Genomic DNA, 27420 nt, shown 5'->3' on the forward strand with positions numbered 1-27420 from the left:
TGGTTGAAATTACAAATGAACAAAAAGAAATTCATTTTTGTTTTGTTTCCTTTTCTTTTCCCCTCTCGTTTTGCTTTGTAATGATGATTACCACAATTGATGATTGTTGTCGTAATTTCGCATTTTTTTTTTTTTTGGCAAAATTTCTGACAGAAGAAAAGGAACGGGGAGTTAGTAGAAAACGAAAACACGATGATATAATATATATATAAATGTATATCTAGGGGTGGAGGGGAGGGATTTCATAGGCGGAGGAAAATTTTGTTTTCTTTATCGAGAAAGGAAGGCCATTTTTTGTTACGATTTTTTTTTATACACGGGGAGGTGTGTGTGCGTAAATATATATTTCCTTTTCATATATATTTTGCGGGCGGGAAATTTGAAAGGGAGAAAGACGGTGAGAGTAGAAACCATACGCACATTTGATATCAATGTGGAGGGAGAGGGGACAGTGGGAGCGGACTCTTTCTTTTGAGGCAATAGATGTTTTTGTTTTTTAAAGACGAACTGAAAGATGTGATCATCAGCAAAAAAAAAAAAAAAAAAAAATAATAATAACTCTTTTGGTTGGTGTGAATTCACATTGGCGTTGGCAACGTTGTCATCGGTGAAGAAAGATCTCAAACACCCGCACGATTACAAGGGAAAACAAATTGATGGGGAACAGGGCAAAGAAAACAGGCACACGCTAGCTCAAGTTGATAGAACTCGGCTTGAAATAATTATATCTAGAGCACACACACACACACACCCTCCCCTATATCCTATTGAAATTTCAGAGACGGGATCGACGAAGCCGCGCTTTTTTCATGTTTGAATTTTTTTTTGTTTTTTTGAATTTTTGAGCGTTGTAATCACCTTTGCCCTTTAACGCGACAATTGGTGAAGAGGAAAGAAAAAAAGAAGTACGAAAATCTTTAGCAAAAATAGGACCACACCCAACTTCGAATACTCTCTCTCATTCTCTCTCTCGGGTTGCGTTCTCCTCTCGGCAATAAGGTACTGGGCATCAATCAAAGTATCTCACATCACTTCTTGTAATAATAAAGGACACAAACGAAGTCAGTCATCGCTACGAATTAAAAAAATAAATAAATAAATCAAGAAAAAGTGAGAAAGAAAAAGTTTTGGTTTGAACTGGGAAGAGACGCTCCTCAATCGATGCATGTTATCATTACTGACAGCCAAAAATTAACCGATCACGAATGATGGATGCATTTTTTTTTTTTCCAAAATGAAATTTCTGTTTTGGCCGTATTTTTTGTTTGTTTGCGAAACAATTTTCGAAACGCCGATGCCCCACGAAAACAGTGAAAAACAACGGGGTATTTCACTTGTTCAATAATTCTTAATAACATTTAAAAAAATAGGTTTCTCTCGATAAGAACGAAAGAGAAACAAAAAGCACGCAGCAGGATTGAACTTCTTGTCTTTGACAGAAAAAAAAATATACAGATAATTATAAAAAAAAAGTACGCACACACGTATTGATTTCTAACACAGCACGGCCCTGGGCCAATAATATTTGACCAGTTTCACAGAATAAAACTGTCACAGAAAAAGAGAGAGACCTGCCTCATTTTCGATTGAACAATGATAATGATGAAAAAAAAAAATAGTCGACCCGTTCTGTGGGTTCTCTTTTGGTAGAAAAAGAAAATCGCCCACAACGAAAAAAAAAAAATATTTAATTAAATAAATAACGAAAAAATAAAATTATAGGGTCGTAATGGTAGCGTTACAACAAATAGCAAATGGGTGGAGGCACTTCTGATAACTAAAATAACTCTTATCCAATGAGTAGTTCTACAACTGCCATATGCCATTTGCCGAGAGGCAAGAATAATTGGCGTGAATTGTCTTTTAGCAAGTCAAATTGTTTCCCACTAATTAGAAAAAATGAAATTCTTTTTGGTCTCTTCTTCACTCGTCTTTACTCAACATTTTCTTTTTCTTTCTTTCTCACAACCTTTTTTTTTTCTTTTTTTTTTTTCTCTCTTTTGTGCTGCCAATTAAGAAATCCCATCGCGGTAAGAGATGGAAATACGAAAGAGTTAGGAGGAAAAAAAAATGACACAGGTTTCCTACAAGTTTTGTTTTTTGCTTTTGACGAAAGGGAGCGAAAACGTCTCATATCCGCTTGTGCACCATTTTTCTTATTACATAATCTACTAGTTCTACATATACTCTCAAATTGTTTGTCACTTTTTCTCGCAATCTGTTCGCAGTCTTTCAGGCACTATCACTGATCACTTGTCCGAAAAATTTAGGTACAGGGTTAGAAGGGGGGAGGGCGGGATAACTGTTGCATCTTTTCAAACTTTTTGATATAAGGATCTTTGGCGCCATCGAAAAAATTGATTCAAAAGCGAATCCAAAAGTGCAAAAGCTTCGTTCAAAGAGCAGGGCTGGAGCAGGACTCGATTAGGTTTCTTTTTTTTGTTTTTTGTTTTTTTGCTTTCCACAGAAATCGGGTTGTTAAAATTGTGTTGTTTTTTTTTTTTTCTGGGAAATGCTGAAATTGTCTTTACTGCCTCCCCCCCCCCTCCCATTTGCCCATCTAAAGAAAAAATGGAAAAAAAAAATTATTATCGAAAAAGAATTGTTTCCTGACTTATTTGAGTGCATGTGTGTGTGTGTGTGTGTTTGTGTTTCCTTCCGAGGGAGATGCACAATAAAGAGATAGTCTGCGAGAGAGAGAGAGAGAGAGAGAGTAGACAAAGAGTTTGCAAACAAAACTATTTCCCCGGTCCGTGGGTACTGGATGTTGAGTTTGGTTGTTGGGCTTGCTGGGCGATGTTTGTTTTCTCGCTTTGTGTGTGTGTGTGTGTGTTTGTGTTTTATTTTGTTTTCTTTTTTTTTTTTCCTTTTCTTTGGAGTCAATCTTTTTAAGACGCGCCCCATTCGGCAATGCGAGGCCTTTTGTGTAACGGCATCGAATCGTATTCTGAATGGCTATGATGACCCGGATCTGGCGACGACCCTATTTGGACATAATAATAATGATAACAATAAATTATTTCACGTTTCCTCATTACATAACGTCAAACTTGAATTTCCATGCCCTTCTTCTTCAGAGTTGGAAAATTATTTCATTATTTTTTTGTTTCGTTTTCATCTCTGATTAGAATACAAGTTTGCCTTCCATACCTGTTGGGGTGAGGTGACCAGACGGTGACAAATGATGATCCGATGACGATGAAGGACGTTGCATTAGACTCATACCGGTTGGCAGTGGCGCCATTGAAGGTCCTAATCCGCTGCTCATACCTCCTCCCTTTAAGCGAAAAACAAACAAACAAACGAAAATGATTGAGATTCTAGAAAAATCAATTTCTGCAAAGGGAAGCTCATTTTCCAAAAAAAGAAAAAATCATTGGCTTTTGAAAATAAAACGATGTAATTACCTGAAGGACCATAGCTTCCCGAGGCGGGGATATAGGCTCACTTTTGATTTTGAGCGCCACCGGTGACGGTGACAGAGGCGCGCTAGGCGGCCGCTGAGAGCCCGTATTGGGCACTGCCAAATGGGACAAGGACCTGATGGGGGAAAGAGAAGCGCCATACAAAAATGCAAACAACAACATTCAGTTAAATGGCCCAATAAAAAACAAAACAAAAACAAACATCAATGAAAGATATTGGACGTTTACCCTAAATGTAGATTGTTGGAGAGGTGACCGGTGTGGTGAACGATACCGCCGGAAGAAGATGAGGAGTTGCTGTTGTTGGAGCCGGCGGACGGAGCGCCCCATCCGCCGTGAACGGCGTGCAGAGAGGTGAGTACCATGTCGGGAGGTAAATTGAAATCAGGTTGACCTTGAGCTCCTACACCACCGTGACCAGAATAACCGGATTGATACAATCCAGACAAACCAGCAGTCTGTAGTGGAACGACGGGAGTATTCAAACTGCTGTTCCCTCCGCCGCCACCTCCACCTGGCAAAATGTCAATCAAAATCATTCAAATCTGTTTGTTTTTTTGTTTTTTTCCTTTGCTTTTCTATGTCTCCCACGCTAATGACTCAATAATTAAAAATACAGACATAAATTAAGACAACTATCATTTTACCTCTATCATGGCTAGATATGGCAAGTCCGGCTTGGTTGCCGGGTATGGCTAGTCTTAAATTATGTCGCTGAGAGGCGGCAAGGTGTTGCTGTTGCTGTGGCGAGAGGGACCGGTTAGCCATCGAGCTGGAACTCCTGAGCGCCGATTGAGTTGGCGGCGGTGTCGGACTCTCCGGTATGGGCGAACTGGCCGGTTGGCTGGAGCCGTAACCATTGTTGCTACCACCAACGTCCAGCATCCCTGAAGATGACGACGGCCGCGGACTGACACTCGAATGGCCGCCCACCATTTGCGGACTGGCGTGTAACATGGAGCCAGGATCTCCGTAAGGTCCGGGATTGACAGGTACCGAGACGGGCATCGTATAACCGCCGCTCTATTTGGAACAAGCCAAAAAGAAAAAATGTTGATTACAAACTATTTCATTATTCAACTGTTTTTGGAAATGATGTTCGGGGCTTACCCTCTGGGCTCCGTTGAGGGGTTGAGTGCGCTGCATCATCATCTGAAATTCTTCGTCGATTCTGTTGTATTTGGCTTCGGTCCGCGGTGTCAGTGTGTAATCGGTGGCGTCGACATCTTCGCCGGGACTGTCTGGACTGCAGCCGCCACTCTTGTGCTCTTTCTTGTTCAAAGCCTGGTGCGAGCCAGCCGCAAGAATCAAATAACATTATTAATAATTGCGTCGTAACAAGTGAATCAATCGATTTTTCTATCTAAAAATCAACGACGCACAATCGACATTTTTTGTCGTGCACTCATGCAAATTTCTACTTCGATTTTTTTGTTGTTAGTACTTAACGAGCGCACGATGACAATTCAATTTGTTTTGTTTTTTGTTCTGTTTTAACAATAAATAAAATGATGAAATCAAAGGTAAGGGATGCAACTGAGAAATGGCCAAACCTCAACGATGTCGTTGTTAGTTCGCGATTCATGCGGCTCGTTATATTCCGTGTATTTGAGCAGCACTTTGTCCATGTCGGTGGAGGCGTACTGGAACAGCTTGTTGGAGCTGCTGAAGATGATGAGAGCGATCTCGCAATCGCACAGCACCGACAGCTCGTAGGCTTTCTTCATCAGACCGAATTTGCGCTTGGTGAACGTCACCTGGATACGGCACGCACAGGTGTAGTCAGTGGAGGGGGAGGAGGAGGGCAGCAACCGAGGTACAGTTGGATGCAAATTGCAAACACGTGCAAAAAAAAAAAAAAAAGGACAACGTCAAACAAACAAAGAAAAAAAAAAAAAAAAGAACAGGTTATTCATACGATGATTGCTGTTTAGCATTTCGAAAAATACATGATTAGCAGAATGGCAGTCGGTTGCTACGATATGGAAATCGGTTTCATCGAGCACGCAGTGGTAGTAGAAAAGAAAGAGATTAGATACTCAAGATTTCTATGCGGCAATAAATGGCGCAATCGTTTGTCCCTTGAACGTAAACAAGATCACGACATGTGCACTATCGAGACCCGATCGTCATGCCAACATTATTCGATGCAAGTTCTTTGTTGGAGGGGGGGGGGGGGTATTAGTTTTCTGCTGATTGTGTTTCTAACCTCGATGATATTCTTATTGGTCAACGATTCGTGGGGCTCGTTGTACTCGGTGTACTTGAGCAAGACTTTGTCCATGTCGGTCGAGGCGTACTGGTAGAGCCGGTTGGAGCTGCTGAAGATGATCAGAGCGATCTCGCAGTCGCACAGCACCGACAACTCATAGGCCTTTTTCATGACGCCGAATTTGCGCTTATTGAACGTCACCTTCAATTTTTATTTGCATTTTTTTTTTATTTAAGAATGTTTGTATTTTTTTTTTGTTTGCAGGAAGAAAAAAAAAGAAAACAATAAAATAGAAAAAAAAAAGCTACTGGCTGTTTACATAAAGTACAAGTAGCTACTAATCGGCCTAGTCGGTTGCTAACCGATTCGCTATAGACCCAAACAACATTTTCCCCTTATGCTTGCACTAGTTGAATGACAAGTCGAGCTCAATTGGATCCCACCCCCCGTGGTTCGGCAAACTAGAGACACGAGGCAGGTTGAAGATAAAAAAAACAAAATAAGAAAAAGACTTTATTTTTTTTTTATTTTTTGGTAACGGTAGCGCGATCGATAATGTCAATGACTGGTGAGTGAGACATGGAGAAGGACGCAAAGATACGAAGCATAAAGATAAGATTACATCGTGACTCAATCTTTGCGTCGTCCTCCCCATTTTGCACCATCCCACGGGGGTCTTTTGTCAAGGTATTCTTACAAAATTACGTTTTCTTCCTTCTCAATATTTCTCCCCCCCCCCTCTCCCTTCTTACGGTGAACGTCTCGAGTTGCACGGACGTTCAAAAACAAAACCAAGAGAAGCGCGGAAATCTATCTGCATCGTAGTACAAAGAGGCTCAGAATAAACATTACGACCACGATTTATCTTAACATCCGTGTCAGATCCTGGTAAAGCTCTCCTTCTTCCTCCTCTACGTCCCATCGTCACCCCCCCATTTTAACAGGAGGTGCGCTGCGAATTTGCCTTTCAGAATCAGATTTCCAACGAAAGGCAGAAAAGAAGTTGACCTTCATTCCCCCCGTCCCCCCCGTCTTATCGACAACAATCGAATATAAAGAAATAATAAATAAATGTTGGCAGATTTTCATCTTGTTCCTCCTGGCCGTTACCATGGTGACGACAAAATCCCGATAAAGAAATCGGCCGATTTCTTGAGAAGTTGCGTACGTCACAATTCTTCTCCTACCCCTCCTCCCCCCCCCCCCACCTTTTTTTTTTCTTCGCCCATCTCCAATCTTTCGCTCTTCCTGCGTATTATACGGAACCAAACAACACATTGTGCCTCTAACCGTACACACGTACACACCGGGAGGGACGGGAATGAGCGACAAATCGATTGTCGCTATGGTGACGTTCGAAGTTGGCGCACCTGGAGTGTGTCTCTCTTCAGACTGCCGATCGCTGGCCCGAAGTTTTCACGTTCCCATAAGACGTTTCTTATCCAACCAAAGTGAAAAAAAAAAAAAATAACAAATTTCTTTGCTTTTGTTTTCGCTTTTCATTTGTTACTCAACTCTTTCGTCGGCACGTCAATTCCTCCCCTCTTTTTCCTTTCAGTTTAGTTTTCTTTGAAAAAAAAAAAAAAAAAAAAAAAAAAACTTGCTCGGCGTGTCTCTTTCGACACCTTTCCGGCCGCTCAAGCTCGGCCCGCACAAACGCCAAACATTAACATAAACCACTTAATTTCAATCGCTAATTGAAATTAAAAAAAAAAGAGGAAGAAGAAAGGTCAAATCAAAATGGAAAAATGTGCGCGTACCTGTCGGTTTCGTTCGTCGGTGATGCGCGAAATTTGAATTTTTTTCCGTCCCATGTTGTTGTTGTTGCCGCTGTTGCTGTTGATGATGGTGCTGCCGCTGATGCCTACCTCAGCTTCGCCGCCTCCGCCCGCGCCTCCGCCGACCCTTCTTCTCCGTCTTTCGGACACTTCCAAAATGTGATGTCACTCGTTCAGAGTGAATTTCTTCTTGTTTTAAATTTTGTTTTTTTAATCTTGTTCTTTTTTTTTTTTCCCCGTTTATCCTCGTACACCAACAGAAGATTTCACTACAATCAACGATGGTCCTCCACTTTTATTTTGTTGTCTATAAAATTTTATAGTGGAGGAATGACGGTGCGCACGTCTCGCGGTTACGTGTCTGGAAGGATGGATGAACAACAAGACCCGTCGTCACCACATTAAAAAAAAAAAAATAAATAAATAATAAAAAAAAATCCACTGCTGCTACTGGGCTTTATGCGTCTCGTCGGAATTGCTACGTATTTTCCCGCTATTGTTTTTCTTTTGCTTCTCTCCTTGGATTCTCTTCTTTTTTTGGGGGTTGCCCAAAAAAGAGCCCGATGGTAAAAAACAAAAAAAAAAAAAGGTCCCCCCTTTTTTTTTTGCGCTGCTTAGCCGACGACAATCATTGGCACTGTTTGTTTTTTTTTTGTGGAAGAAAAAGAAAAAAAAAAAAAAAAAAGAAAAAATGCATTAATTAATCAGAATTTAAAAAGAACAAGGGGAAATCAACAAAAGGTAAATACAGGTTATTTAAATATTTAACACTGGAGCGTAGTGGTGCTGCTACTGTTTGAAACACAGACATTGTGTTAACGCTTTCCGTCCCACTGGCACGTCTCGCCATCCTAACTAGCCGACCACAATTTTGTTCCATAAGGTGTAAATAGTGTCTTACTCTACGCCCACTTTGCTCTTTTCTACAACTCGCGGACAAGAAAGAGGAATTTTCTCGTCTATGCACGTGAGTTTTTTTTTTTTTCCTCTTTCCGTGTGAATCGACTGTCTTCTTCCCTCGCGTCGTCATTTTGCGCTCCGTTACGAACCGTTTTCTTTTATTTCTTTCTTTTTTGCTGCTTAATTTTCTTGAAACAACAACAACAAAAAAAAAATTATCTTCCGTTTGCTCATGCCCTCCTTTTTATTTTCACGTTGTCTTTTTTTTTTTCTTTTGGAAAATAAAAAATAATAACACGATCTACCCAGAAAGGAAACGTTCACCCTTTCAACGGCCCCCCTTTTTTTTTTCAAAACTGTTTGAACTTGCAATGTCCCAACATGATTGGCCAATGTTGCCGCCAACGTGTTACGCAGTAGCGGTCCTACTTCTTCACGTCGGCCATTGCCTGTGCAAAAAACCACAAACCACCCGGAATAGTTGCCCCTATATTTATATGTAGTCGTACGTGCACACGGTTACCCAACAACAACACCGCCATTCACGTTCGTAACAAACTCACTAGCTTTTTCTCTCTCTCTCTCTCTCTCTCTCTCTCTCTCTCTCTCTCTCTCTCTCTCTTTTTTTTTTTTCTTTTTTCAAAAAGGAATTTCACTGTATGTGTATGCGTGTCGCATTTAGAAATGCCGAAAATGAACACACACAGACACACACAAACTGAAGCATATATATATATATATATATATATATACACACACAGGTAGGTGTACACGCACCGTTGTGGTTGGAGTCAAGGAGGGCGGTGGGGGTAGGTGGGCAAATTCTTCGCGGTGTATAGCCACACGCGCGCACATGTACACACAGACACACGGAGGCACGGAGGCACAGACACACATACATACATATACACACACACACACACAGAGGCGCGCGTATACAATTTTAGGGGGGTTCCTTCTCGTTTAGTGTGTGTGGCGGGTGTTAGACGGCAGCGTCGAAGTGAAAAGATAGTATAGCAAGACTACGATGGTAAAAAAACGGAGAGCGAAATCGCCGAGAGCACGCGACGCACCAGACGGCTCAAAATAGAGGCGCAACGGCGACTGGGCTTAAAAATAGCCGGCGACGCACTGAGGACCCCCGAAACAAGAACACACGGGCTAAAGCCACGGGCCCAAGCCAAAGCAAAACCAAAAAGCATAGGGCGGAGGAGGTGGAGGGGGAGGAGGGAGGAAAAGGAGGAGGACTTGGGCCGGAGTAGGTGAAAGAAAAAAAAAAAAAAGAAGCAAAAAAGAGGAAAATATATATATACAAAAAAAAAAAAGGGACAAACTCTTGCCATGCTATACTGAGAGGATATGGGGGAAAACGGGAGGGGACGAGAGGCCGAAAACATTCGGGACCGACACCGTCACAAACCCCCCCACATCCAACCCCTTTTTTTTTTTTTTGACTTGGGCGACGCTACCGGCGCTCACCTGCCATTGGCTCGCCTCGTGCCGCTGACGACATGCAAGGAGGAGGAGCTCTCTTGGCCTCCGCCGCAACAGCGCAACGTAAGTACAGTATCCGTCAACGAGCAGAGAGGATACCGCGTCTCTCTCTTTTTTTTCTCAGACCCAGTTCCGTACCCAACATCACCACCACCACCTCCTCCTGCTTCAACCCCACCCAGTGAAAAACAAACAAAAAAAAAAAGTAAATGTAAAACCCACAAAAGATTCTAATAAATGAGCTGTTCTGCACACAATAAAGACAATGCGCATATATTTTACTGACTGGCAGTTTTCTCTTGCGTTTCAATTGAAATGACATTTAAGATCAATCGGATACCAACAACGTAATCTGGGGCGGCTGTTCGTGCGAACGAATGCGCGCTTACGTCTAATTTACATGTCATTACGAAACTCTCGCTAGTCGAATGAATGAGAATTAAAAAAAAAAAAAATGGCCAAGGACGGTCAATGTCTTAGCATCTATTTAATTTCAACATCTTATTTTTTTTTTTCTTTTCAAATAAAAAATTTGAATTAAAAACCAATCAAAGACAGGTAAATAAAAAAAATTAGGAAAAGAAACGGGAGAGCCTTGATCGAAGACCAAACGTGGAAGAGACACTTATTTTCTTCAGTCGTCCAAAATTCAATTACGACACGAGTGCTGCTATACTTAAAAAGAAAAGGGCAAGAATAAAGTTAGCAACAGATTGCCGTCATCGATTGAAATAAGCAAAAAAGAAAAAAAACTAAATTAAAAATTAAATCACACGTCTATGCAAAACGAAACCCTATCGGCATTCAAAAGTCACGCTGGGAGATCCCAGTGCGGTTGCTGGTTTGATAACGACGTCATCAATCTCTTTCGCTTTGTAATACTACGCGGTTGGGGTTTTTTTTTTTTTTTTTAGAAAAAAATAAGAAAAACATAAAAGATGGAATAAAAACAAACTTGAAGCTGTGCACGGTAGCTAAACTGTCTGAACAAAATTTTCAATGTTGGCCTCGATGGGGGACCTTCATGTCTCTCCCACGTCGATCCGTCTCCTTTACCCCCCCCCCCCCCCCCCTCGGAGGATGTAATGAAGAATCAGAACTTCTTCCTTGTTCGCGTCTCTTACAAAGCGGAGAGCAGCAAAGAAAAAAAAAATGAAAACACAACAATGCCAATCGTTTGGGTTGTTGATCAAAAAAAAAAAAAAAAGAAAAAAGGGAGAACTAACGGTACACTCTGTAAGACAAACAGACGGGGATTGCGCGAACGTGATCCGGCTGCTCTTTTTCGCTACGTGTGTAAACTTGTTGCGGCCATCGAACCGTACGATCCTACTTGCTCTCTAGCAAATAATAAAAAAAAAATCTATTTTTTATTTTCTATTTTACCAATGCACTTTATGGGGAAAAAAAATATATATACAATCGAAATGTCAATAGATACGCGTACACACAACGGATCATCTAGTTTGCAATGTTGTCCTTCGTCTTGTCCGCACAATGGCGGAGGGTTCACGTTACACACGAAAATAAAAAAGCCTTTTCTTCTGCTTGTATGTGTGTGTGTGTGTGTGTGGAGTTGTCAGGTTCAAGACAGTCGGGGATGGATGTTATCAAGTCGATTGAATCATATACCATAACAACGAGTAAACGTTGGACAGGTGTATCGTGCCTGTTACATCGTTTCTATATCGGGCACGACTATTGTTTAGACTATTATAATAATACACACACGCACACACACACGAATATAGCACACGTAACCTACATGTGTGTAAGTATATTTCTGGCAAAGTTCTTCTTTCCCGAAATACTTTGGCGAAAATCAAAAAATAAAACCTCATCGGCACTGAGTGCCCGTCGTCTTTCTTATTTTTGGGTTTTAGGATTTTTCTTGTTTTTTTTTTTTTTTTTTTTTTCTTCTCCTTTTTCACATCCAAATCCACCTTTTTTTTTTTACCCGTCTTCTTCACTTTTTCAGCCCGCCCTCAACAAACTCGTAGCGTTCTGTGTCCGGTGTCATGTCTGTGCTCAAACACTCGTCTAACTGAAATCTAGCAAACCGCCAACCAAACTCGATCGAAAAGCCGAACAAACCGCAGCAACATGTTAACGAACTCGAAGTTTTTGTGGCTTGTTATCAAATCATTTTTCCCACTCACCCCCTTGAAAAAAACAAACACGTTGTGCTAATATTTTCTAGCTTTTTTTTTTTGTTTGTTTCTTTGAACCATTTTTTTTTTGTTTTCTTGGATCGTGCTCAAACAAGTTATTGGCGAAAAAAACAAAAATCTATCAAGATTTATCCCCCCCCCCCCCCCAAAAAAAAATGCCAATTTTCCAAATCGGAATGAGACGCATCTCGTGTTACAAGTGTTACGCGTCTCACGCGGATTAGTCGAGGAGAAAAAAAAAATTGGGACCAGAAAGAGCCGGTAGAGTTTGAAAGGAGTGACCGTCTTCATGCTCGATGTGACGCTCATCTCAACTTATAAAGTAAAAGACAGCGGAGATGACAGCAAAGAAAGGACGGGAAAAAAAAGGAAAAACGATGAAAACGGAAGTCGTGTCGAGAGCGTGTCCGGTCGTCTCCGGGAGCTCAACATCCTCCCCTCTCAACCATCTCTGGCAGGAGCAGCAGGTGCAGGAGCAATCAACTTGACGTTAAGCAAAGAAACACAAGAAGAGCGGCACACTGTTGCTCCTTTTTGGCTGCAGAAAGTCCAGGGGGGATGTAAGGAAATGGGGGACGGAATACGAACGGAACAGAGAAGCGACGCAGCCGGTAACAAAAAAAAAAAAAAAAAAATTTAACGGATCCGCTTTTTTAATTTTGAAAAAATGAACTCCTAAGTTTGATTCCGTCATCTGGTCGACATGTACGTCCCACCCTTAAGCCTTTAAATCGTTTCTTACAGCCCGTTGTGTTCCCCAATCCTTCCCCTACTCTAAAGGGATAACAATATCCGCTTTAATTAAATAACATCACATTGCATTATGGAAGATTAAAGAGGCTGATGCGTCATGAGGACTTCCGGGTTTCGTAAATGATTGCGACACAACGCAAGCTGATGCTGATGATGTGCGCTCTTGTGTTGGACGGCTGAAAAATTCCAAAATGAGCTCCCTTTCGCTCCTGCCCTCCCGCACTGGGGTGTCTGTAATGAAACATCGACGTTCACGATGGCGTCGTCGGTCCCGCGTGAATACACACAGAGAACGAGCGGCCCATTTTCTCGAGTATCTGCCGGCTGGGTTGAGAGAGAACGAACGTTAAAGTCCCGGGCCAGGAGCTCTGGCCGGTCTCGAAGGCTATTTCTGGAACTCGATGTGTGGTGATGTTCCGGTCGCGTGTTCCAGGAGAGACTCAAAACCTTTTTTTTTTTCTTGTTTTATTTACTCCTTTTTTTTATTTCCTTTCTCCCTTTCTCTTTCTCGACTGCAAAACGTTCAACACTTCGTCCTGTCTAACCTTATTTTTTTTTTTTTTTGTGTGTGTGTGTGTGTGTGTTCACCAGGTTTGAAAAACTTGGGTCAGAGAAGAAAACAAAACGGAAGAAAAATCTTCACCATACCCCGCCGCGTGACTGTTGCTCTGCCTCCTGAGCTCCCGAAACGAGAATTTTAAATGGACTCTTTCATCTTAAGAGATAACCAAGTGCCAAGGAAGCACGGCCCGTTTGGTTCCAACCGAACGCGAGGAGGAGAGGAACGTACCAAAATTTTTTTTTTTTTTCGAACAAAATCAAATTCAACTAAATAACACGTTCGCAATGCTTCACATTCAAATAGTTCCATCACGATTACAAGATGTCACGCTATTCAAAATAACGAACGTGGAATGTTCGAATTCAATTTGATCCATTTCAAATTGAATAAAAAATGAATTTAAAAATTCTGTAGCCATGGCAATGTGCCAAACATGAGTTAGCCCCGATCCATACGCAATAGAACATTAGTCAACAGGGATGGAAATATTTACAAAGAAAAAAAAAAAAAAAAAATAGGCGCCAGTGGAGGGCATCACAAGCATCGCAGCCAACGGCTGGCGTCATATTTTGCCTCTAACCTACGCGTTTCTCTTCTTCACCTCCCTTCGAACACATCTTCTAGAAGAACAGACTTTGTTTTGTTTTTTTGTCGAGACGAGGGTTCTACCCGGTGTCAAACAGCCAGCAAGAGGCAATGGGGGAGGTGGACGTCGTTCCACAAAAACCTCCCCAGCTGAGCAGAGGCCAGTCCCGGGTTCGTTCGCCACCGGACCGATCCTCCTCCTCTCCAAGGTTTGCGGGGGATTTTTTTTTTTTTAAAGAAAAAAAGAAAAAAAAAAAATCCTTCCTGCCCCCTGACTGCTACGTTGTTACTACTAGTGCGCACGTGGTGTGATGCCAAGACGCGGGCGCGCTGCCTGTCCAAATATGGAAGCGATGCCTTGGCGTCGTGGGGCGTCTCTCTTCTGTTCCACTCACACGGCGCCGAGCAACAGGCAAAATATCATTCCGCCCTTCCCTGGCGCTTTTCGCTCTTTCCTAACCTTTTCAAAGTGTGCGTGTGTGTGTGACCCAAACCTAACGAAAAGGCAGGCAAATAAAAATGAACAGAAGCAGCAGCTGAGCTTCTCAATTTTCAGGTGAGTGCGGGAGTCGTGGTGATGTTGCTCCGAAACAAAATGGGCAAACAACCCCCTCCATTCTCCGTTAAAAAGAAGAAGCAAAAGAAAAATGTAATTGAACATTTTCAAGGAGCTATATATGATAAGGGGGGGAAAAAAAGGAAAGAGGGGAAGCACGTCAAAAGATTGTCATTTTTTTTTTTTTTCTTAGCTTTTTCGCCGACTCGATTACTGAATGACGAAGACCGAACAAGCAACGAAGTCAAGAACAAGACGCAAAAATGAAACGAGATTACAATCCATAGTTACCGTTGCACACATCCTCGGGATGTGCAACCGTCTTTGGTAAACATTTCAAAATAATAAACAACTAACAAACAAGAACAGACGCCGAAGAAAGAAAGAAAGAAAAAAAAGAAAAAAAAGAAGGGGGATCCTTCCAAAAGATCTGCCGTTTCGCTTGTTTGGGAATATTTTCTTTAACTCAACCGAGACGAAGCCAGTCAAGAAAACGTAACGGGCGTACAGCAACCGAGACCAACCCAATTAAAAGAGACCCCGACGTTTTGTTTCGTCTACTCAACTTTTGTCATCATAAAGGAGAGGAAAGAAAAATTGATTTACGTCAATCTTTTTGCAGATGCACGTCACGTTTTAATTCGAAAAACGAAATTCTTTTTTTTTTTTTTTTTTTCAACTAAAACAAGATTAAGATGTGCTTTGTTTAATTCTTTCCAACTTACGAGTAAAAAGGATTCTCTGAAGGCGCAGGTTAAAAATAGAAACTGCGGCGGAGGGATAGAGACAGAGACGTAGCCAAAACACATTCAATATGCTCTACGTATGACTGTTGACTAATCAACTGCAAGAATCCATTTCTTAATTATCGAGAAAAAAAAAATCGTGAACGAGAGTGGGTGGGGGACGAATCACAACGATAGACACGACAAAACGAAACATTGATTTCTCCTTCTCTTTTTGTTAAAACAACAATTGGAGCGTGAGAAGATGAAAGAAAAAAAAAACAAAAAAAAACAACAGCAAAATGGAAGGTGTGTGTGTTTGCCCATCGCGCTGAACGTGAAATCAGTCCGCATGATTACGTATTCTATTAAATACTGGTAGTGACTTAGTATGGAAAAAAAAAATGATAACACATCATCTATAGCCCAAAGAGCCAGTCAAACGAGTTAACGCATACACGTTTCTGTTTTAAAATTGAGGCTACCATTAGAAGAATACAGACAAAAAAAAAAGAAAGAAAAAAAGAAGAGCGTGAAAAATCCCGTTAGGTCAGACGTCGTCTTTCGTCGACCAGTTTCACCACATTCGAAGTGATTCATCCCCTCTACTTGCAAATACGTAAAACCATCCCAGTCACAACAACCTCCCCCCTTTAAAAAAAAAAATGGCACAAAAGAAGTAAGAAAAAAGAAAAAGGGGTAAAAATCAAGAAAGATTTTTCAGTTGTAGGGCGCAAGGGAACAGTTGGCACGCGTCCGTGACGAAAGATGTGCGTCCAAGAGCACGTGGTCTAAAGAAGGGGGAACCTTCAAGAAGAAGCTGCTGCTGCTGCTGCTCTGTGTATATACGCTGGCAAGCAGATGGACTTTTAAAAGAGCGAGACGCGGCGTCAATTGACGAACAAGCAAAGCGATTTAGTCCTTCTCTTCTTTTCTTTTTCTTTCCTCCACTACGATTGCGAGTCGGGAGACGAAGAGAAAACAAAACAAAACAAAAGGCGAAAGCAAAGAAAAACGCCAGCATGTTCATCGATAAGTTTTTTCTTTTCTTTTTTACTTACTAGCAGCGGACTCACTCTCGGCCCTCTTTTTTTGGGGAGGTTCGTGTAAACACAACAACAAACGCATATGCTTCCTGTCTTTTTTAAAACACTCACACGCAGAAAAAAAAATCCTCCAGCAATTCTTTAAGTTTGATTCGATTTGATTCATCAAGTTCACTGATGATGGGATGGAAAGATGTGAGTTTCCAAACGGGCAGGTCAGACACCAGTGCCGCGTTCCGGATCTAATCAGATCTGGGACGGAGGGGATGAAAAAAAAAAAAAGCAACAAGGCCACACACAGGAGAACAATGTGTTGTTTGCTGAACGTAACGAAGAGGTGAGAGTCTTGTGGCAACGCGCAAACGTCAACTTCGCATCAGACAAGAGAGGCCATCGATTGGCACCTTTCTTTTTTGTGTTGCTTTTTTCCTCTGTCTAGCGTGCATTCTCCATTTAAAAGAAGAGGGAAAAAAAAAAGAACAACTCCTTATTCAATGTTTGATCGAAACCTACGTCAATCCCTTCTCATCAAGTTTGCAAGGACACCGGTGCGCATTATGTTGCACCGTTACGGCGTCCTACCCCGCGTGCGTAGACCCGAATACAAGAGAGACGGTGTGTGTTATCGACTCGATTGATCGGAATGGAAGCGCGTGTCTTCTCTGTATATGCGCAACTGTCTCGTTCATTATACAAGCAAAAAAAAAAGGAAAGGAGAGGAGAGGAAAAAGACACAGACATTACCGGTGACGTGCTTTAACGTGCACGACGCGGATTTGAAGCAGTGGAGGCACTCGTGAGTCTCGATATCCGGACCAACAAATTTCATTCTGTTTCTCTAGTCGATAACACATTTAACGCACGTAAATGGAAAAAAAAAAAAAAAAAAAAAAAAAAAAAGAAAGAAAAAAGAAGACGCGACTTTGATCAATTTGCCCAACTCCTGTAATTTTTCATCATACGCGCTCTCGTGCCTTTTGTTTTCTTTAGATCCTTCCCTTTATGCAACGCATGGGGAAAGCTCTTACATAATGGCCTGAAGGAACTGATTATTTTTTTTCTCTGTAACACTTGTATTAGCCTGAATGGATTGAAACTTTTCGTTCTTGAAACATTAACGCGTTTCGTGTTTGAACTCCGGAACGAGCGCAAAACACAAATGACAAACTTGTGTCGGGGATTGTGTGTGGGCGTGAGACTAGCACGTACACAACTTTCAAATACATATATGAAAAAAGGACGAGAACGATAAGGATATTAAAAAAGAAATAAATAATAAATACAAAATTTAAGGTCTCTATAGAGTAAAAGCGGTCTAGCAGCCAGACCAAGAGTAATTGGGATCTTTCCATGACGACGCTAAATCAGTCAACTGCCCTTTTTTTTTTTTTTTTTTTTTCCTTTTCCTTCTTGGACCTCCTCCTCCTGTTCCATTTTAACGACAGTCTATATAACACGGACGTTAAGACTCCCCATTTTTCCCACTCATTTTCAGCCCACGGGTCCCATTTTTTTTTTTTCCCTCTGCATGTTTTTTTTTTTGTTTTGTTTTTTTAATGAAACTCGAGCAGAGGAAACTTGTGTTGACGAAATGCTTTCGCCAAGACGACGCAAGGAAAGTGTACGAACGATGGCCGTGTACCCGTCTAATATTTAATATAAGCTGACTTCTTTAAGTACGGACTCTCATCTTCTTACCACGCCATCGCCTTTTTTTTCGTTTTTTTTTTTTTTTTTTTAAGGTGGCATCATCAAAAACAAGGTCGCTATTCGTGCGCTGTCATTTTTGCCTCTCCGTGTCACCTTGGACGCTGATCGAACGCTCTCCCTCCCTCCTCCCCACCAAAAGCGACACATATACACACGCATCATGTCGTAACGTCTCCCACTACATAAATGCGTCATAGAGAGTCAAGTGCGGAGTGAAAGCCGCAAATACCAAGGGTTATTTCCATGATGATTTTTTTTTTTTTTTTATTTTTTTTTTTTTAGAAAAATGAGAAGTTCATTACATGTGGAATGACGTCACGGCGGTTTACCCCGGCCCCGATACCGCGTTTAGATAACGGTATCGTCAAATGCAATTAAAATGGTTTGAAAAAAAATCAAATACAATTTGCTTTTTAAGGAACTCAATGAGCCGAAAAGAAAAAAAAGGGAAATGAGAAAACTGAACCGATGAAAGTGAGATTGTGCACGTTGTGGGAAGGAGGGAAATCCTTTCCACAACGTCGCGCTAGCAGACGCCATTTCCTCCTGAGAAAACACAAACACGACACGGGACCCCTTCAGTTGTTGCTTCTCCCCTTCCCACCCGAAGAAGACAACTCTCTTTTTCCTTTTCCCCTCTCCTCGCAAACGGAGTATTATATAGTCTAGTAAGTCATTTAGTTAGTTAGGAGTATATACTGAGAAAAAAAAAAAATAAAATTAATGTTCCAAACGCGCAGGATTTTTTTCTTTTTCTTTTCCCTCCTCCGTCCGTGGAACCGGATGTGAGACTCGAAGTCTCGCTTCGTGTAGACCATATGGACCAACAGTTTCCTCTTCTTCCACCCCTCGTTTTTTTTTTTTTACCCCTCCCCCCCCCCCCCTTTCGATATCCTTCCCTAACCAAGTGAAAAAGAAACTCTCAATCTGCAGAGGAGAGAACTGGAACATCTTCGTTCAGCCTACCTTCTCTCTGCCCCTTGCGACTGGTATGTGTGTACGTCTAAACTGCGCGGAACGAGAGAGAGAAAAAAAAAAAAAAAAAAAAAAAAAAAGGGAACCGAAAGAGAACCGAAGCTTCATTTTCGATTGCATTGATGGGTATTATCTGAACGATAGGAACAAACGGCTGTCTGGCTTTACTGGCGGTGTGTGTGGCGTGTGCGCCGAGCGCTTAATGGCCGAATGGAGAGTGGAATGTCTATTGAGAGCACTTGGCTCGTTACGGTGATAACCTAACAGATCCACCCCATCCACCGCAAGCATCTTTTTTAACCTCACGGTCAAAGTAACAAACACAAGACACGATAGTTTAAACGCGCCGGTCGAGCAGAAAGAAGGAGCTTCTTGTTCTCGGCCGTGTTTGCTACAAGTGAAAACACAAAAACTTAAGCCTTTTTTTTTCTTTTTTTGAGGAGCAGGGACGGATAACGACGGATGTTGTTGTTTTTGCTACTATTACACACATACATACACGAAAAAAAAACCGGGATAAAGAGGAGAACAAGAAGGGGGGAGAGAACAACACATGTCTTCCATCATGCGGCACTCGTAGTGTTCGGAAAACTAGCCCGAACATACGTTTGCGAACGTACACTTGACAACGTTACCGAACCAAAGTGAAGTGTATAACGATTTCCCAAAGTTCATCAATTGATAGATCGAGCACAGAGAAAGAGGGAGGTCGGGAGTGGGATGACGTCAACCCTACCCCCCCCAAAAAAACGAGAGGGCGACCGATCAATTCTTGGTCGCTGTTTCCAGGGATAGGGAGAGATAGATTCTATATATAAATACATAAAGGCAATATAAATCTCGTTATGATCTCTGTCATTTTCACTTCAATGACATAAAGGGGGACGAGATAGCACGAGGGAATCAATACTTGTGATTTCTTTCCTCTTTTTTTTGACTGAATTTTTCGTGCCTTTGACACGTTCCTTTATTCCCGTTTGCGTTCAAGCACATTATTTCCTTTCTTTTGCCTGACATCATTTAACTCATTTCATCAAAAAGAAAAAAGAATAGTGGAACCTCAAAAGGGGAGAAGGAACGTCTCATTCGCTTTGGTGCGCTATTTGAACCGGTTCGCCAGGTGAATGACAAGCGACAACGTTATCTTTCCAGTTGCATTTCAAATTTAGGAACAAAACAATGGCGGGACGTATGCGTAAAGCGATTTGAAAAAAAAAAAAAAAAAAAAAAAAAAAGACAATCAAGATGGTTTCGTCTCACTAGAACAAAAAAGGGCTTCATTTCTTCACCGATACGTTTTGATTAGCGCGAAAAGAGAATGTCGTCACCGCATCAACGCGACGGCAGCCAACAGCCTGCCGTCAGAAGTGGAAAACCAGTTGCTAATTCGCGCATTTCTTATTTTTGCCGTCTTGATTGGTCGCAAATCACGCAACAAAAGAAATACATTAGAAGGCTGATGGAGACCAATCGAGTAAATCATTGCGTTTTCAAAGGAGAGAAAGAGAAAAGACCTTACGGTTGCCTTGGCAACGGGGCTCATTCCTACATATACCTGGAGTGGACAAAAGTTAGTCTAATAAGACCGCCTGCCCTTGCCTTTCACTACTTATACCACTCAATTCAGCTCGACAACAAGATGAATCAAGACTGTATGCTAAATAGTATTATTCAAAAGACACGCACAAAACAAAAAATAATAATAAAAAACAGTCCAGCAGACAATTGGTTCATTCTTTTAGAACAGTCACGATTCAGAATTGAATTCCAAATGTAAACTGTAGATGACTTGCCACTTCAACTGTGGCCGATTTCGTCATCCAGAAAAAGTTAGCGGGAATGCAATAACGTCATACGAGATAACACGTAAGAGAGGGACGGGTGTTTAGATCATAGAGGGCCTCTTTCTTTTCTTTTTTTTTTTGCAAAGCATTTAAAAACAAGATAGTACAAAAAGAGGCATATCAGCAAAAAGATTGAATTATTTTTTTCAATTTCCACTTGCTAGATGACAAAGTTCACGGCCTTTTTTTTTCAAGCTGGTTTTTACCATCAAGTTCAACTAAAGTCAAAGGGCAGCAGATCGAAATGGAGCGTGACTGGCCGACACAATCCTCGCAGAAAGATTGGCGCGTACAAACACGTGACCCGATAGACAGGCTAAGCAAACAACAAAACGAACGAAAAATACGAGCCTAAAAATTGACAAGGACCGAACAAGATAAGAATGTCGTCAACACCCCCTGATGGTGGTCCCATAACCAGTGGATTACATTTGTAGTCGCAGCGTGTTGTGCATTCTGTTATCCCAGTTCGAACTGATATTACGTCACTGCAGATTTACTCCGCAGATAACCATCTGGATAACACGCTCTTATTATTTCTTTTTCTCTATTGTTTTTATTAAGGTTGGCCCCCCCCTCCCTATCGCAACGGCTCCGTTTACGAGCCATAGGCAAAAGCGATAAACGCCATCTAGTAAACAAAATCATTTATAGGTAGTCCTCCACGCGACCGTTAGATGGCGAAACGCTTAGACACATATTTTACGTACACAATTTCGCCTACTCGATTCTTTTTCCTTTTGCCTAAATTTTGGCTGGTTCAAATTGCCATCGTCAAAGGAATATGCAAATCGACCGTATACTGCCGACCACCTCTTCCATCTTCATCTCTGTGGCCTTCTCTGAGAGGAGGAGACTGGTAAAGATCGTGGCCATCAGATCGACGTCAGCATCGAATAAAAAAGAAGGAAGCCCTCAACAAAGAAATAATAAAAAAGAAAAGAAAAAAAAAAACCTTGGCAAACTGTTGGAGAGGGATGGTATGATCTGAACGATCAACCGCGTATGACGTCATTCGCCCTTCGCCACGGCGGCGGTAGTGTCTACAGTCGATCCGCCTGGACAGCTCTCGCTCTCTCTCTCTTGCTCGCTCTCTCTCTCCTTACTGTTTTCTTTCCCGCCGGTTTCACGCGGTTTTGACCTTGCGTTTTCACGAACATTTGTACGTCGAATAAAAAAAAAAAATCAAACATTTTTCTTTCTTCCCATAGTTTACTAACGGCTGTACTCGGCGCACTAGCGACTGAACGATTTATAGTTACGACATTTGGAAAGATACAGAAGAGAGATGTCATAAAAAGAAAATCTATCCATTTGAATAAGAAGAAAACGAAAAAGAAGAAAAAGCAGAAGCAGAAGAAGAAGAAGAAGCAGAAGAAAAAAACCTGCTGCATTTATGCTGCCTTTAACTTTCTTGCTGTGTTGGCTGCCGACACAGTTCAACGTCCCTTCGACCGTTCGTCGGGACCGAAAGCGGAGAACCTAGTTGGTGCGTGTTGTTGTTCTTTGATAATCAGTAGCGGACCAAGAGGGCGCGCGTAAAAATCAAAAAAATAAATTTTAATACAAAATTAGTGGAAAAAAAAAAAGGAACTCCTTCAGTCAGCTACTTAGCTCTCACTCTCTCGCTCTTCTGACGGGCTAAACAACAACAGACAGAGAGAGGCTCCTCCTGATGCCTGTGGGTAAAATCAACGTAACACAGCTGCTGGACTTTTTTTTTTTTTTTTCTAGACACACGAACCTGATTGACAACATTCGTGTTGCGGACATTGTGTAGATCGTGAAAACAAAAAAAAAACGAACGCTTTTTCGCAAAACAAAACAAAACAAAAAAAAATAGAATACACAATCCATTTCACGTGAGGAGAAGAAGAAACAAAACCTGTACTCATCTAGTAGCTCACACGCATTATCTATTTTTATTATTATTATTATTATTATTGAAAGAAAAAAAAAAAGATTGTGGCACTTGGCATTCCCCCCCCCCCTTTTCTATTTAACATTGTGTCCGTTCCCAAATAACCTGACAACGGTCGGACAAAACTCAAGGTATAAATCGACCAAGTAAAGAATGGCAATGGCCCTTAAAAAGAGACGAGACCTTTTTTTTTTTTTTTTCCTCTCTGGGTCTCAACCAAGCCACACATCTGGACTTATCTCGATTGCAATCAAGCGAATAACCTCTCTTTTCTTTCTCTCTATCCTCCGACATGGAATTTTATAATAGAAGGAAAAAGAGAGAGAGAGAGAGAGAGAGAAAAAAAAAGAAGAAGTAGACGTGGGGGCCCCCCGACCATTATCTTTCGAATGCAGTGAAAGAGAGACAGAAAAGAACTCAGTTGTGGCCACTATTGCATTCCGAAAAGCTTTTCGGTTTCTTTTTCTCTTTTTTCACTCGACAGCAATAGAGGAAAGAAATAGATAAAACTGGTTAGATTCGTTCTTTTTTTTTCTTTCCCCTAGCACCCACCTTGTTTCTCTTTTGTTTCTATTCTGATCAATTTTAATGAGCCAAAGTAATACTCGTCTAGTAGTATGGCAACAATCGACTAATGAGGGCATCAAAACAACTAAAAAAAGAGAATTCTTTTTTTTTTTTCGAGGGTTGAAAAAAAAATATTAGAAAAGCAAAACTAGCTGCTTCAGGTTTTTTTTTTTTTTTTTTTTTACTTAACTTGCGAGTTGAAGCCATCACTCATTCATTAGGACAAAGTCAAGTAACGTTGGGAACAGCAAAAACCAAATATTTCCACCGATTTACGTGTTTCATAAAACGTCAGGTAAAAAGAAAAAAAATAAACAAAAAAAAAACGTGAGAACCAAAAATCAGTTTCATTAATTAACGCGACCCACCGTAAATGAAAACTGGACAGGCCATGGAAAAGTTTATCTCTAAATTCACTTAATGATTATGACTTTATATGCACAACAGGGTGAGGGAGGATGGCCTTTCTGATAAAAAAGAATTGATCCTTTTATCAACATCAAATGTCACTAAGTATGTCTAAAAGTTTTTATTTTCCCGACGTGGTGCAACTCAAGTCTCACAATCACACGGAATCACAACCTCCGCCCCCCTTGAAAAACACAACAAGAAAAACAATTTTTTGAAGGAGAGAGAGAGAGAGAGAGAGATTATCTACGCACTACACCGTTTCAGCCAATTAGACGCCACAAGAGACGACCGAAGCACCAAACAAACGCGGCCACACACGCACGCACACTAAGTATTGTTTCTTTCACATTTCTTTTACAAACGATCAGAGTCGTTAAAATAAAAAAAACAACAGGCAAACCGAAAGTAGTTTCGGAACTTGTCGCTTTATTCCCTGAACATGCCTCATTCCCAGAGAAGTAAAAGAAAAAATAATAATAATAGCATAAAAAGAGTCAGAGAAAAAGAAAAAGGCAAACGACATTTAACGACACACGAGTTGCCCAGCAACCGAAATTGTCCGTGCGTTCTAGTACCATTCCAAAGGTCCACCGCTAAATGACAAGCCCTCCCCTCCCTGTCCATCCATCGAAAAACACCTTGTCATATAGAAGAAAGTGATTACGTCCGTAATCATCGTATTACGCAGACATTCTTCTTTACCTCCACAGCTCTACGCGTACACACACACACACACACACACACACACACACACACACACACACACACACACACACACACACACACACATCCCGATAACCTAACAAAGGAAACCAAGGTTGCACGTGATCAACAAACGAGGGAAAACAGTATTTTTTGTTTTTTATGGTATTCACTTGATTTCTTCCCCCCCCTCTCCTACTCACGATGAAAAAAAAAAGTAAAACCGCAACAACATAACGGCTGAGAAATACAAATTCACTAGACCGATTATTGTTTGATATTTTATCGAGCCATGGAAGAATGAGGAAGAAGAGGGTCATCGGGTATAATACTAATAGCCGCCTCCATGTAGTGAGTATTCTACTCACGCCATTGACTGTAGAATTTTACTAACGAAAAAAAAGAAGAGCTCGTGCGGGAAAATCAATTTTTAATGTGAATTCAAATAGAAATTAAACGTTGAAAAAAAAAAAAAGAAAGAAAAATGGCGCCACCTATGAGGGAGGAAAAACGATCAAGACAGAAGGGAGGCGCCATCGTACCTGGCCATTATACAGGTTATACTGGGAGGGACGTGACATGTTGGGCACGCACTTTAAATCACTCGCACGGATACGCTGTGAAACAGAGACGAAGATGCAGCACTGAGGATCGGCAAACACAAATTATCGATTTCTATCCCATTGAGGGAAACACACACACACAAAGTCAGGGCGGCTTCTTTCAGTTCCTTTTTGAAATCAAGAGACACGTTACACGGTTGCGCAAAAAAAGAAAAAACTCTTTCTCTCTCTCTCTCTCTCACACACACTCAGGTTATCTTCGCAAGAAATGGCGACATTTTTTTTTTCTTTTTTTCCTACTAAACTTGTACAATTCGACCCTTTTTCTTCGGGTGTGTGTGTGTGTGTGCTTTTTTGTTCTCTGGCAGAACAAGAAAACCAGTCAACTGAATCGTTTCGTTTTATCAAGTGTAGACGGCCATGACGCTAAAACATAGAGAGTCCATCAGTGTGTAATGGCCAATGACTTGAGTCTAGCATTTTATTTACGACGAATTCGTGTAGTACGTTACTGTGCAATAGCGAAACGTGCACACCGATGAGGGGACACCCGACTCTCTTTCAATTGTTTACTAGGTAAAAAAAAATTTAGACGAAAACCAGTTCTAACAATAGGTTCAAATTGTTCGACCGTAACACTATAATCCTTTACGAAATTAAATGAGGGTACAATTTTTACTCGAAAAAAAAAAAAGAAAGATGTTTATCAGTTCCCACTGTAGGTGGATATTCTTGCCATATTATAGATTGTAGGTGTGCACATTGTTGAGAGGTGGAAGGGGTCCCCCCCCCCAACAAAAAGAGTGGGGGGGGTTCAATTGAACGGAAAAGATGGAAGACATTCTTTTTAACAAAACCATTTTTTTTCTTTCTTAATACATAAAAAGAAACTCGCATAAATAGTAACCCTTTCCTTCCCCCCTCCCCCCTACCTTACTCTCAACCCTTACACCTCTTCGGAAGACCAAAGTTAAAAACAACTTTTTTTTGGGGGGGGGGGGGGGTGTGCAAAAAACAGACCCCGTAGGGTAGAGGACCGCCATTTTTTTCCGGAAAAAAATTTCAATAATAGACGCTTATTTATTTTTGTAAAAGAAAATGTGGGAGGGGGGGGGGGTGGAGGTAAGAAAAAATAAAATAAAAAGGGGTGTGGGTTTTTTTTGTACGGGTTGAACAGGCCCCAAGAAATGGAAAGTTCATATAACACCCTAGTTCAAGGTCGTTTGAATAACTCACCTACCCTCCTGGCTTTTGCATATTCATTTTTCCGCGAAATGTATTTTTAAGAAATGCTTCTTTTCCGAAATAAATCAACCCCTGCGCACCACTGTAAGGCAACTCATTACTGATTGCTCCATGTCTTCTACAATGTTTCCCAAAGGCATCAAAAGAGTGCAACTGGACTTGCTATATTTGAAAAAGGAAAAAAAAAAGAAACACGAAATCATTTTTGTGTTGCCTTTTTTGCCTGAATTTTGCTGATGGGTCTGGCCACTCGAGGAAGGGGGGTGGGTCATTAGCATATCGATTACCAATGGTGTATGTATGTGAGGATCCCCCGTTTCAGCAAGTTCAAACTGCAATTGCAACACAAGAAGAAGAGCTTTTCTTTTCGCCCGGGGGCTTTAGACTTTCGAATACAAGGAACACACACACACACACACGCAATGCAAGTCTTTCTTGACAATGTCCGGCGAACACGATTCACGCTCCACAATATTGTCGGTACCGTACCTCGTCACCCCGGCAACTGCCACACAATCCCGAATGACTTAACACAACAAAGTCAAGGTCGACCAGATATTGTAGTGTTGCTTAGACAAATGAAAAGATTCCAAGAAATGTTCGTTTTTGTGGGCTTCATAATCATCTTTCCATCTTGAGAGACGATTGAAATAAAAAGTGGCCTAACCGGACTAACAATACTAGCCTTGATTCGTTAACATTTTAAGAGAGAAACACACATACTCAAAATCATGAGTTTAACATGTGCTTCCCAGCATTTAAAACGAAAAGCCGAGATTTTATACGCACACAGACACACACCTGCTGGTTTATCCGATGAACAATAACGACTTGCGTGAGATTTAACCATCCCCAATAAAAATCAACGTCCCAAAAGATTGGGAAAATGTGTGCTGGTCAACGGACCAACTTCACGTTACACCTCGATACCCTCGTGCAAATGTACAATTCGACTTCGTGAATGAACGAAAAGTAAAAAACACTTACCTTATTCGACAGACGACTGTGAAACAACACGCACTCCAAAGTGTTGGGGGGTAACAAAAAAAACAAAAGTAAACAGCACTGTGTGTGTACGTTGTTTCGTACGATTAACCACAGCCCCGAATGGACACTGGAGAAATGTGCACGCACAACCCTCTTCTCAGATCCCTCTACAGCAAGTGCCAGAGACGTCCATTATGGGCCACTGTCTGGCTGCCGCGGTGGCGCTACTATCGTTTCTTGCCGAAAGGAAATCACGATAAAAATTTTTTGTTGTACGATTTTTTTTTC

At 41.3% G+C, this 27420-nt stretch overlaps 2 protein-coding genes and 1 long non-coding RNA gene across 5 annotated transcripts in view; 1 reads left to right on the forward strand and 2 right to left on the reverse strand.

Moving 5' to 3' along the window:
* The window catches only part of LOC130691825 (importin subunit beta-like), a 38461-nt gene extending 32437 nt beyond the window's left edge, over positions 1 to 6024 (reverse strand). Inside the window, exon 1 of the mRNA XM_059497393.1 lies at positions 6021 to 6024. The gene's annotated coding sequence lies outside the window, so the exon portion shown is untranslated. The remainder of the gene's footprint in view (positions 1 to 6020) is intronic.
* LOC130691842 (myocyte-specific enhancer factor 2-like) lies at positions 51 to 27316 on the reverse strand. 3 transcript variants are annotated; one of them, XM_057514845.2, is made up of 9 exons: positions 27133 to 27316; positions 7398 to 8052; positions 4979 to 5182; positions 4536 to 4709; positions 4073 to 4448; positions 3654 to 3939; positions 3408 to 3540; positions 3151 to 3277; positions 51 to 2983 (listed from the first exon to the last, which is right to left on the reverse strand). In XM_057514845.2, exons 2-9 carry the CDS (start codon positions 7449 to 7451, stop codon positions 2889 to 2891), a joined length of 1449 nt encoding a protein of 482 aa, XP_057370828.1. In that variant the 5' UTR covers positions 7452 to 8052; positions 27133 to 27316; the 3' UTR covers positions 51 to 2888. The 3 variants fall into 3 exon arrangements, with proteins under 3 accessions (XP_057370828.1, XP_057370829.1, XP_059353406.1); XM_057514846.2 differs by lacking the exon at positions 4979 to 5182 and adding an exon at positions 5635 to 5838; XM_059497423.1 differs by lacking the exon at positions 27133 to 27316 and adding an exon at positions 9093 to 9322.
* LOC132087956 (uncharacterized) lies at positions 12144 to 13617 on the forward strand. Its single transcript, XR_009420955.1, has 3 exons — positions 12144 to 12447; positions 12525 to 12591; positions 13325 to 13617. It is a non-coding gene; the product is annotated as an uncharacterized LOC132087956 (long non-coding RNA).
* Positions 27317 to 27420: the final 104 nt, after the last annotated feature.

This window comes from Daphnia carinata, chromosome 1, assembly GCF_022539665.2.
Source record: "Daphnia carinata strain CSIRO-1 chromosome 1, CSIRO_AGI_Dcar_HiC_V3, whole genome shotgun sequence".
Taxonomy (NCBI): domain Eukaryota; kingdom Metazoa; phylum Arthropoda; class Branchiopoda; order Diplostraca; family Daphniidae; genus Daphnia; species Daphnia carinata.

Bases quoted from the DNA above. Each gene is read 5' to 3' on its own strand.
- LOC130691842 (XM_057514845.2), bottom strand. From the start codon at position 7,451: ATGGGACGGAAAAAAATTCAAATTTCGCGCATCACCGACGAACGAAAC. The intron at 5,183-7,397 runs GTACGCGCACAT...TGCCGTATCCAG, and splicing joins CCGACGAACGAAACCGACAG to GTGACGTTCACCAAGCGCAA. The intron at 3,541-3,653 runs GTAAACGTCCAA...TTCCCCCATCAG, and splicing joins TCCAACAATCTACATTTAGG to GTCCTTGTCCCATTTGGCAG.